This window comes from Panulirus ornatus, chromosome 11 (genome assembly GCF_036320965.1).
Source record: "Panulirus ornatus isolate Po-2019 chromosome 11, ASM3632096v1, whole genome shotgun sequence".
Taxonomy (NCBI): Eukaryota; Metazoa; Arthropoda; class Malacostraca; order Decapoda; family Palinuridae; genus Panulirus; species Panulirus ornatus.
In genome coordinates, this window is record NC_092234.1 from 17607736 (window position 1) to 17620748 (window position 13013).

The window sequence follows — 13013 nt, forward strand, 5'->3', positions numbered from 1 at the left end:
AATTAAAGATTAAATTTTGTATAATATAACATTAGTGTTGCATATATATCCTTTTTTTTTAACTTCTGTATCACTGTTTGAGAAGTAATTGATTAATACCTGTAGAGATAACTGCATCATCTATCTCCCACAGAGCAACTATCATTAAAGAGATAACAGTAACAATGGAAACTCACGGTCTTAGTGTTGATCGACGGCATGTTATGCTTTTAGCTGACCTCATGACCTGTCGTGGCCAAGTATTAGGCATCACTCGTCATGGACTGTCAAAGATGAAGGAGTCGGTCCTTATGCTTGCCTCTGTAAGTGGACTCATTTGAACAGATTTAGTTTTGTACTGTGTTTAATGGCCTGTACAAATGTTTACACACCTACCCTCATCTGTTTGTGTTTCAGATATTTCACAATGTTAGTTTCTGTCTCACAGCTTATTCTCTTTCAGGTTCTTTGTTTGAATATATTGACTTAGTTTCTCCAAGTAAGCAAATGACATCAGTATGGGGCATGCAACCTGATATGCATCTGTATAAGCTTCAACCCTCATCTCCTTTTTTCTTTCAGTAACAGTACCTTTTTTCATTCACGTTCCAGTTAAAATTTGGGACTTCACATTGGTCTTTTGCTCCGAGACTTTGTTTAATTTTTCCATCGAGACCTTTAAACTTGCTGGTGGCAGATTTCACTGACTGTTATTTCTGCAATAGAAGTCTTTAAAAATTTAGTCATCCATCTGTAAAGTAGATGAAAAGTAACGTGAATTCATACACCTGTTGGCTTAGCTAAATTTAGTTTTGAATTGGACTGTCTTGTTAATTGACAGAGATTTTCTTGTCACTGCAGCTGAACAACAGTAGTTGCCTAATTTTGTTGAATAGGTGATGGAATGTCTTGAACAAGTGATTTTCCTTTTATTTTTGCTCCTGCTTTTGAACTTTGCAGGGTGAGAAAACTGGTTAAAAGCTGCTGCTTCATATTTATAAGAAAACCACCAGCAAAAATCAAACATTCAGTTACATTAACCTGTTGATAAACACTCTCTAACAGATGTAAGATCGCCCAATTTTGCGTTCAGATCACCCATTACTATAACTCAACCCCTCACATCATAACAGCCGACTCACTTGACTTTCTTCCTTACACCTCTCATTCCCAGTTGCATAAACAGTAACAGTTCCCACCTTTCATAATTCACTTTCATTTTCACCCACATTAGTTTAGGGCTCATTTCCCTGCTTTCATATATTCATAGAACTCCTCCTCCAGCAGAAATGCCACTATCTTCATTGCTCTTACCTTCACACAAACCGTAGACTTTACACTTAGCATATTCCCAAACTATTCTTCCCCTCTCTCCTTAAGTTTAGTGAAACTCAGAGCCAGATTATCTGCATTTATCTCCTAAAACATAGTACCAATCTTCTTTCTTCTCATCTTGGTTACACCCTCACAGTATTAGAGGATATTGCTAGTAAGCAAAGTAAGTTTGAGGGAGCTGATCAGGATGTACTGAAATGGTTCGGACAAATGGAGAGGATGAGTAAGGGGACACTGACAAAGTGGTTATGTGCATCGGAAAAGAAGAAAACGAGAAAGGATGACTGAGCATTAAATGGAAGGATGGAGTGGAAGGCTGTATGAATTATAGGGCCCTGAACATTCAGCTGAACCAGAGCAGCATATAGAATGGTCAGGGAGGGCTACAGAAAGTTTCATTGGAGCTTGGGCTGTGGATGGGGGAACTCTGGTTTTGGTGCATTATACATGTTACCTAAAGAGTAGATGTGAGTATATTAGTGCCATTTCTTCATCTGTTCCTGGCACTACCTTGCTAATGCAGGAAATGACAAACATATGGAAAAAAATAAATTGATGTACAGTACAAATTTACCATGTAAATATATGTCATTTTTATGAAAAGTACAGAAATACTATGATTAGTACCCAGGAATTGTTCCTGAAAACCAAATACTAATCACAGTGAGAACTAAACAAAGGAGGTATAACATGGCTCCATTGGAGTTGCATATAGTTAACACCACTGCTAACCTGTAAGCAATATATGAGAGCTTGATTGGAATATTGGTAATAACACAATATGGAGAGAGGTGGGTGATTATTGGTGCATATGCACCTGGGCATGAGAAGAAAGATCATGAGAGGCAAGTGTTTTGGGAGCAGCTAAATGAGTGTGTTAGCGGTTTTGATGCACGAGACCGGGTTATAGTGATGGGTGATTTGAATGCAAAGGTGAGTAATGTGGCAGTTGAGGGAATAATTGGTATGCATGGGGTGTTCAGTGTTGTAAATGGAAATGGTGAAGAGCTTGTAGATTTATGTGCTGAAAAAGGACTGATGATTGGGAATACCTGGTTTAAAAAGCGAGATATACATAAGTATACTTATGTAAGTAGGAGAGATGGCCAGAGAGCGTTATTGGATTACGTGTTAATTGACAGGTGTGCGAAAGAGAGACTTTTGGATGTCAATGTGCTGAGAGGTGCAACTGGAGGGATGTCTGATCATTATCTTGTGGAGGCTAAGGTGAAGATTAGTATGGGCTTTCAGAAAAGAAGAGTGAATGTTGGGGTGAAGAAGGTGGTGAGAGTAAGTGAGCTTGGGAAGGAGACCTGTGTGAAGAAGTATCAGGAGAGACTGTGTACAGAATGGAAAAAGGTGAGAACAATGGAAGTAAGGGGAGTGGGGGAGGAATGGGATGTATTTAGGGAATCAGTGATGGATTGCGCAAAAGATGCTTGTGGCATGAGAAGAGTGGGAGGTGGGCTGTTTAGAAAGGGTAGTGAGTGGTGGGATGAAGAAGTAAGAGTATTAGTGAAAGAGAAGAGAGAGGCATTTGGACGATTTTTGCAGGGAAAAAATGCAATTGAGTGGGAGAAGTATAAAAGAAAGAGACAGGAGGTCAAGAGAAAGGTGCAAGAGGTGAAAAAAAGGGCAAATGAGAGTTGGGGTGAGAGACTATCAGTAAATTTTAGGGAGAATAAAAAGATATTCTGGAAGGAGGTAAATAAAGTGCGTAAGACAAGGGAGCAAATGGGAACTTCAGTGAAGGGCGTAAATGGGGAGGTGATAACAAGTAGTGGTGATGTGAGAAGGAGATGGAATGAGTATTTTGAAGGTTTGTTGAATGTGTCTGATGACAGAGTGGCAGATATAGGGTGTTTGGGTCGAGGTGGTGTGCAAAGTGAGAGGGTTAGGGAAAATGATTTGGTAAACAGAGAAGAGGTAGTAAAAGCTTTGCGGAAGATGAAAGCCGGCAAGGCAGCAGGTTTGGATGGTATTGCAGTGGAATTTATTAAAAAAGGGGGTGACTGTATTGTTGACTGGTTGGTAAGGTTATTTAATGTATGTATGACTCATGGTGAGGTGCCTGAGGATTGGCGGAATGCGTGCATAGTGCCATTGTACAAAGGCAAGGGGGATAAGAGTGAGTGCTCAAATTACCGAGGTATAAGTTTGTTGAGTATTCCTGGTAAATTATATGGGAGGGTATTGATTGAGAGGGTGAAGGCATGTACAGAGCATCAGATTGGGGAAGAGCAGTGTGGTTTCAGAAGTGGGAGAGGATGTGTGGATCAGGTGTTTGCTTTGAAGAATGTATGTGAGAAATACTTAGAAAAGCAAATGGATTTGTATGTAGCATTTATGGATCTGGAGAAGGCATATGATAGAGTTGATAGAGATGCTCTGTGGAAGGTATTAAGAATATATGGTGTGGGAGGCAAGTTGTTAGAAGCAGTGAAAAGTTTTTATCGAGGATGTAAGGCATGTGTACGTGTAGGAAGAGAGGAAAGTGATTGGTTCTCAGTGAATGTAGGTTTGCGGCAGGGGTGTGTGATGTCTCCATGGTTGTTTAATTTGTTTATGGATGGGGTTGTTAGGGAGGTAAATGCAAGAGTCTTGGAAAGAGGGGCAAGTATGAGGTCTGTTGGGGATGAGAGAGCTTGGGAAGTGAGTCAGTTGTTGTTCGCTGATGATACAGCGCTGGTGGCGGATTCATGTGAGAAACTGCAGAAGCTGGTGACGGAGTTTGGTAAAGTGTGTGGAAGAAGAAAGTTAAGAGTAAATGTGAATAAGAGCAAGGTTATTAGGTACAGTAGGGTTGAGGGTCAAGTCAATTGGGAGGTGAGTTTGAATGGAGAAAAACTGGAGGAAGTGAAGTGTTTTAGATATCTGGGAGTGGATCTGTCAGCGGATGGAACCATGGAAGCGGAAGTGGATCATAGGGTGGGGGAGGGGGCGAAAATTTTGGGAGCCTTGAAAAATGTGTGGAAGTCGAGAACATTATCCCGGAAAGCAAAAATGGGTATGTTTGAAGGAATAGTAGTTCCAACAATGTTGTATGGTTGCGAGGCGTGGGCTATGGATAGAGTTGTGCGCAGGAGGATGGATGTGCTGGAAATGAGATGTTTGAGGACAATGTGTGGTGTGAGGTGGTTTGATCGAGTAAGTAACGTAAGGGTAAGAGAGATGTGTGGAAATAAAAAGAGCGTGGTTGAGAGAGCAGAAGAGGGTGTTTTGAAATGGTTTGGGCACATGGAGAGAATGAGTGAGGAAAGATTGACCAAGAGGATATATGTGTCGGAGGTGGAGGGAACGAGGAGAAGAGGGAGACCAAATTGGAGGTGGAAAGATGGAGTGAAAAGGATTTTGTGTGATCGGGGCCTGAACATGCAGGAGGGTGAAAGGAGGGCAAGGAATAGAGTGAATTGGAGCGATGTGGTATACAGGGGTTGACGTGCTGTCAGTGGATTGAATCAGGGCATGTGAGGCGTCCGGGGTAAACCATGGAAAGCTGTGTAGGTATGTATGTTTGCGTGTGTGGACGTGTGTATGTACATGTGTATGGGGAGGGTTGGGCCATTTCTTTCGTCTGTTTCCTTGCGCTACCTCGCAAACGCGGGAGACAGCGACAAAGTATAAAAAAAAAAAAAAACACAAACAATGATTGTACGCATATGATTAATGTTTTAAATCAGTTTATGATTAATGAATTTTATTTTCAATGATGTTAAAATAAAATAAAAATATATGTTACGGTACTGTATTCACTATTGCATTCATTTAGAGCAGTGTAAGGTAACCAACTTCTATATGCAGTAAAACCAACATTTCACATACAAACTGATGCTTTTCCTTGAATGTTTGGCTGCATTAACAGTACCAGTGCCTGTGGGCCTTTTTCCAGACATTATGAGTAAATTGCACATACAAAGATAGGAAAAAATATGTGAAATAAGCCCACCATGGTACTGAAAACATGAATGTAATGAGCCTCATCATGCCTTATGACTTGCAATTTCACATCCAAATTGATGCTTTTTCATGAATGCTTGCACACATTACCAACACATAACACCTTCAGGCCTTTTTCCAGACATGAATCAGTTGCTTACACAAAATTAGCAAAATTGTGAATGAACCCACCACAGCAGGTGGAAAGCCTTCATTTTCATGTCCAATCTCATGCTTTTCCTTGGATGCTTGCCCAGATTACCAACATTAATACTTGCAGTTCTTTTCCTAGAAATTTTGAGTCAGTTGTGCATGCAAAATTAGGCAGAAATATAAGAAATAAGCCTATCAGTCTCCTGCAAACATGAATGTGAGGAGTTTCATCCTGCCACACAACCTACAGTTTCACATCAAAACTGATACTTTTCTTTAAATGCTTACCCACATTACCAATACTAATACCTGCAGGACTTTTTCCAAACATGATAAGTCTCTTGCACAAACAAAAGTAGGGTTAAACATGGCCATAAGGAGGGAGCTGGAGGCCCAAGGTGTTGATTGGCTAAATGCTGATCACCTTATGCTCTTCCCATTGGTTGATTGTGCATCTCAGAGAAAAGAAGAGACCGATACATGTCGTGTGTTCTTGCATGGGACTGAACCAATAGATGAATATAATTTTTTTTATTAAAAAGAATTGCTGATGGAAGAGCATTTCAACAATACAGTATATAACAAAGCATTGCTAACCAGGGTATCTCTTTACTGTATATGTAACATGTAAACTTACTACTGATTATAAATTTGCATATAAATGTCGGTTGAGGTGTAGGAGTGAGTGGCAGAGTTAGGCATATAAAGTGGCAGGATCATCTGTGGATGAGATCTTTTGGTAAAATTCTTGGCTTCTCTTGCTGCTTTGGTGTGATCTTGGACTTACCTTTTTTTATGCTGGTAAATGTCGTTATAACAACTTTTGGGATCATCCATCAGCATAACTTTGGAACTAAGTCTTTCCAAGGATAAACTTTATCACTGAAAATATTCTAAGCTTCATCCACACGCTGTAAAGCCTTTAATGTTCATTTTTTAGTTAACACTTGTTTGGATAATGTTTCAGCAAGAAGAGTTTCTTATTTAGCTTGTTATTATTCAAGTTACACTAATTCTTCATTTGAGAGATCTCAGTGCGATTTAAGCAACTCCTCCACTTCATTAAAGCCACCAGCATCACTTACAATGTTCACAGTATCACCTGTTTGGATGACAGTATCAAACCCGTAGAAGTCACCAAAAGTCAGGTAAAATTTTCTTCCAGTTTCCATTCTCATTTGAAAACATAAATTCATCTCCTTCATCAATCTTTTTGATAGTTATGAGAATGTTGTATTCCTACCATTATTGTTCATGCTTGTTTTAATGATCTTATACCCTCATGTTTAATCAGATTCACTTTTCCCACAGGTATAGAACTCCATATTTAGCAATTAATGATCTTTTACCTCTGTTTGTGTACAGTATTCTTCAGTAACATTCAAATCTTTCTTGTCTTAAAAACAAATCATTTTCATAATGAAAGGTAAAGAAGTAGAGTTAGAGCTGCAGTCTGTTTTAGAGCTCAGAAATAGCACTCAACATTTTCCATCTTATTTCAGTTTGAGAAGACTGCAGATCATTTGTTTGATGCAGCATATCATGGTCAGAGTAACCCCATCAAGGGTGTTAGTGACTGCATCATTATGGGGAAGCCCATGAATATTGGTACAGGAGTATTTAAGCTCCTTCACAATCACCGAAGGGAGACTAAACCTCGGAAACGTCTTCTCTTATTTGATCACCCTGAAATGCATGTTCCCCTTCCTTTAAGTGGATGGTCATAGGAATTATAGTTGATTATGCATAATGAATAAAGGCAGACTATGAATTATGTACATGTGTATATATGTATATGTCTGTATGTGTATATATATATGTATACATTGAGATGTATAGGTATGTATATTTGCGTGTGTAGACGTGTATGTATATACATGTGTATGTGGGTGGGTTGGGCCATTCTTTCGTCTGTTTCCTTGCACTACCTCGCTAACGCGGGAGACAGCAACAAAGTAAAATGAATAAATTAAATAAAATAAATGCATAAAAGTTGTAAGGCATAACTGGGATCTGCAAATTGCTCGACTGATGAGTTGTTGTGTGCCTAAGGTGAAAGAGAGAAACTTTTTTTGAAAGTTTGAGAATGTACAAAGAAAATTATTATTTTGAAAGCATCATTTTTAACACTGGGTTAAATTACATCAGATTATGGGAACTTATTTTAATGTCTACAACCCAAAAAGGTTAACCTAAATGGAGGCCAGGATTATTAAAGATGCTGAGAACTACATAGTTCTTTACTTGCCACTTGAATCAACATGGTGTAAAACATTGTTTTCTTCTTGTAGATCTCCTGTATATTATGAAAACAATTTTTTCTTTGTAATAATCACATGTATATTGAATACACTACCCACAGAATAAATTTTGTACAGAATAATGTTAAACTCATATTGTATGAATAAAGATTTATATAAGCAGATTATTGAATCCCTAATATCTGAGCACACGCTTCTGTGTTCCCCCATAATTTTTTTCTTTTGGAGTTAATGCACAGTCATCCCTTTAGTGATGTTGGCATCATGTTACACTTATATAGTATGGTGCTATTCATGTCAATTTTTACATTAATTTCCCTCTGCAAGTTGAATATCAAGTGCTTTGTACGCTTTGTTGTCAGGCTATAGATGGCCAGCTAAACAAAGGATGAGTCATTTGAGATGCCTGGGGGCCTCAGTAATCAACCATGGTGGGTAGTTGTGCACCTTTTCTGAAGACTACATCTTTAGCACCCACACCACCAGTACTTGGGATTAGCCAGTCCATTGTGTTTTTCCCCAATTAGTAATGCCTAAAACTTGATTCATAATAATAATTTTTTTTTTTTTTTTTTTTTTTTTTTTTCAAAAAGAAGGAACAGGGGGGGCCAGGTGAGGATATTCCAAAAAAGGCCCAGTCCTCTGTTCTTAGCGCTACCTCGTTGGCACGGGAAATGGCGAATAGTTTAAAAAAAAAAAAAAAAAAAAAAAAAAAAGGTTTTGATAGTTTTTGTTCAATTAATGATGTAAATAAAAAGTGCTGCATATTTTTTGGCATACTGTACATATGAGTGGCTGGTGTGGTAAATAATGTGATATTCCTGAACTAGGAACATTTGAGTGAGTTCATCAGAAAAAGTAATAGTTTTTATCATTTTCTGCATCTTTTCATTAAAAGAACTATCCAGCTTTTTCTCATAATGTTGATGCCAAAAATATCATTAGCACATTAACAGGGTTAGGAATGTTCTTTTTTTTTCATATTTGTTCCCCATTACCTGAGTTAGCTACAAAGGCTTGAAAAAAATATATATTTATTTTTTTTCATACTTTGTCGCTGTCTCCCGTTTCAGCAAGGCAGCGCAAGGAAACAGACAAAAGAATGGCCCAACCCACCCACATACACATGCATATACATACATGTCCACACACGCACGTATACATACCTATACATCTCAACAGACATATACATATATACATATACATAATTCATACTGTCTGCCCTTATTCATTCCCATCGCCACCCTGCCAAACATGAAATGACAACTCCCTACCCCCCGCATGTGTGCGAGGTAGCGCTGAGAAAAGACAACAAAGACCACATTTGTTCACACTCAGTCTTTAGCTGTCATGTATAATTCACCGAAACCACAGCTCCCTTTCCATATCCAGGCCCCACAGAACTTTCTATGGTTTACCCTAGACGCTTCACATGCCCTGGATCAATCCATTTACAGCACGTCCACCCCAGTATACCACATCATTCCAATTCACTCTATTCCTTGCACGCCTTTCACCCTCCTGCATCTTCAGGCCCCGATCACTCAAAATCTTTTTCACTCCATCTTTCCACCTCCAATTTGGTCTCCCACTTCTCCTTGTTCCCTCCACCTCTGACACATATATCCTCTTTGTCAATCTTTCCTCACTCATTCTCTCCATGTGACCAAACCATTTCAAAACACCCTCTTCTGCTCTCTCAACCACACTCTTTTTATTACCACGCATCTCTCTTACCCTTTCATTACTTACTCGATCAAACCACCTCACACCACATATTGTCCTCAAACATCTCATTTCCAACACGTCCACCCTCCTTTGCATAACCCTATCTATAGCCCACACCTCGCAATATAACACTGTTCGAACCACTATTCCTTCAAACATACCCATTTTTGCTTTCTGAGATATGTTCTCGCCTTCCACACATTCTTCAATGCTCCCAGAACCTTCGCCCCCTCCCCCACCCTGTGACTTACTTGCACTTCCATGGTTCCATCCGCTGCCAAATCCACTCCCAGATATCTAAAACACTTCACTTCCTCCAGTGTTTCTCCATTCAAACTCACCTCCCAGTTGACTTGTCCCTCAACCCTACTGTACCTAATAACCTTGCTCTTATTCACATTTACTCTCAGCTTTTTCTTCTTTCACACACTTTACCAAACTCAGTCACCAGCTCCTGCAGTTTCTCATCCGAATCAGCCACCAGCACTGTAACATCAGCGAACAACAACTGACTCACTTCCCAAGCCCTCTCATCCACAACAGACTGCATACTTGCCCCTCTCTTCAAAACACTTGCATTCACCTCCCTAACAACTCCGTCCATAAACAAATTAAACAACCATGGAGACATTACGCACCCCTGCTGCAAACTGACATTCACTGGGAACCAGTCACTTTCCTCTCTTCCTACTCGTACACAAGCCTTACATCCTCGATAAGAACTTTTCACTGCTTCTAGCAGCTTACCTCCCTCACCATATACTCTTAATACCTTCCACAGAGCATCTCTATCAACTCTTATCATATGCCTTCTTCAGATTCATAAATGCTACATACAAATCCATTTGTTTTTCTAAGTATTTCTCACATATATTCTTCAAAGCAAATACCTGATCCACACATCCTCTACCATTTCTGAAACAACACTGCTCTTTCCCAATCTGATGCTCTGTACATGCCTTCACCCTTTCAATGAATACCCTCCCATATAATTTCCCAGGAATACTCAACAAACTTATACCTCTGTAATTTGAACACTCACCTTTATCCCCTTTGCCTTTGTACAATGGCACTGTGCATGCATTCCGCCAATCCTTAGGCACTTTACCATGAGCCATACATACACTGAATATCCTCACCAACCAGTCAACAACACAGTCACTCCCTTTTTTAAAAAATTCCTCTGCAATTCCATCCAAACCCGCCGCCTTGCCGGCTTTCATCCTCCGTCAAAGCTTTCACTGCCCACATATTCCCTGCATGTCATAGAAGGTGACTAAAAGGGGTGGGAGTGAGAGGCTGGAAATCCTCCCCTCCAGTATTACTTTCCAATAGAAGGAACAGAGAAGGGGGCCAAGTGAGAATTTTTCCCTTTAAGGCTCAGTCATCTGTTCGTGATGCTAACACAGGAAATGGCAAATATGTATGAAAAAAGAATCATCATACAATCATTAGAGTACATAATAGAACCACAATAAATTTCTAAACTTTACATGCTGTAGTTCAGTTCTAAACTTTACGTGCTGTAGTTCAAGAGTCAGAGTATATTTATATTTACAACTGTTACTTAATCTTTTTTATTTAGTTATTTTTTTATCCTCTCTCTTTTGGGCCACACAAGAGACAAGTACAGGCCACATGTAGCCCACAGGTTGTGTAGTAAATACTGTTGCTTTAGATAGAAAAATGTGCACTGCTAGAAATGGAGAAATCAAGAAGGTTTACGTTTAGAAGATGATAAGTTTAGAAAGTATGATGCATACAGAATCAGGCCAGACACAAAGAGACTGATGAAATAAAACCATTGAACGTAGTCATAAAGTAGGTGGCATTAAAGTTAGAGAGATTAATAAACCAGGAAGTTGACATGTAGATATTTAATAATTTTTTGACAATCATACATCAGATAGATAGAAAGGGAAGAAAGAAGAAATGCTCATTGATAGAGTACTGTATTGGATGCCGTGGAACTGCAAGACACAGTTTCAGTGATAAAAGAAAAAAAAAATTTACAATCAAGAGATAAGATGACTAATTATGTTATTTACTTTGGACTCATCTAGCTAGGAGGCATTCGGTCAGGCAAAAAATCTTAAAAATCAAGGTAGAATTTGGTGGAATATTCATGAAATGTGATTGACCAGAGAAAGGGGAAAAAGCAAAGAATGCAATCAGATAGCAATAACCTTGTCATGACAAATGAGGGAGTATGGAACATTGCCACCAGCTCTGCAGACAGGTTAGAAATATTAGGTGGAGAAAATGAAATTAACATTACAGATGCAGATGAATTAGTAGTAAATAAATATATGGAGAAGTTAAGAAAAAATATTTGGTAAAAGGAAAGGAGCTTTGAGGTGTGCAGTAACGAAGATTAAGGAGACACTCCAACCAGCCAGCTTCTGCTAGATTAAAGAGACCAAGAAATGGGTGTACCAAGATTAGAAAGAAGACACAAAAGAACCTTTGAAAGAATATTGTAGTTGAGGGAGGAGAAAATACAAAACTTGTCCATAGACTCATTAGGAATTTATTGTTAAAGAGCAGCTAATTAGGCTAAGAGATTCAGAGGGAGGAATAGCAGAGGATAATGTAAGGATATATGGGGAACTGAATAACAAGCTCAGTATTACACAGTGGAAGATGCTATAGCCTCAACATCAGTGAGTTTGAGTGGAGAGCAGGTATGAGAATGAGTTTCACAGGGATTTTGATTTCCCGTTTTTGGATCCTTTTGCAGAACTCTTTATGTGGAATCTGGAATCCCTCCTTTTGTAATTTGAACCCCATTGAACCGGACAAGCATTAGAGTCTTTTTAACTGAGCTGAGGGGGGTACACAAAGAAATTTAATGGCCTAATTTAGAGGCCTATTGATCTGAAGGGCTCAAAGCCTCCTTATCCCACTATCATAACAATGAGAACTACCGTTTTAAAAAGAAAATTTTTTTAGGCAAGTTACATTAGCTAATCCCATATCCTCTGAGATGTTTATGGTTACTGATATAAATATTCTTTCTTTAAGGGACAGTGAAGAGATGGTAGCTGTCATATACACTTTCAAAGTCGCTTAGATCACGAGAACTTAAAATATTTCTATAACAATTATGTTATTTTAATAGTAAAATGGAATTTTTCTTATGGTAGCATCATAGTACGATAGACAGGAAATTGATTAAACAAGTTGTAGAAAACTCGGGAAATTGATTAAACTAGTTGTAGGACACTGGAAATTCATTATAGCAGTTGTAGAACACTCGGGAAATTCATTATAGCAGTTGTAGAACACTCCGGAAATTGATTATAGCAGTTGTAGAAAACTCGGGAAATTGATTATAGCAGTTGTAGAAAAAAACTCAACCAAATACAGAAGTCGACTGTTGGTTGACTACTTCTCACGTTACTACTACGGTAATCTTAAACTGGATTGATGTTAGATGTTAACCTTGAACCTGATTTCCAGTTGTTCTCTTGAAATCCAGTCTGCGGAAAGAACTGATCAGCTGGCAAATAAAAGAAAAACAAAATGAACATCACATCTAATAATCCTCCATGCATATATAAGGAGGATTCGAAAGATGGACCCAGAAAATTCCTCGACCGTGTTCATTATCAGCCAGCA

General features: G+C 38.8%; 1 protein-coding gene across 2 annotated transcripts in view; it reads left to right on the plus strand.

The window, feature by feature from the left end:
• Polr3A (RNA polymerase III subunit A) overlaps positions 1-7823 on the plus strand; it is a 140187-nt gene extending 132364 nt beyond the window's left edge. For both annotated transcript variants that reach the window (XM_071666698.1, XM_071666697.1), the window contains exons 20-21: positions 134-302; positions 6906-7823. In XM_071666698.1, coding sequence (XP_071522799.1) covers positions 134-302; positions 6906-7130 — 394 coding nt within the window. In that variant the 3' untranslated portion in view covers positions 7131-7823. The remainder of the gene's footprint in view (positions 1-133; positions 303-6905) is intronic.
• Positions 7824-13013: the final 5190 nt, after the last annotated feature.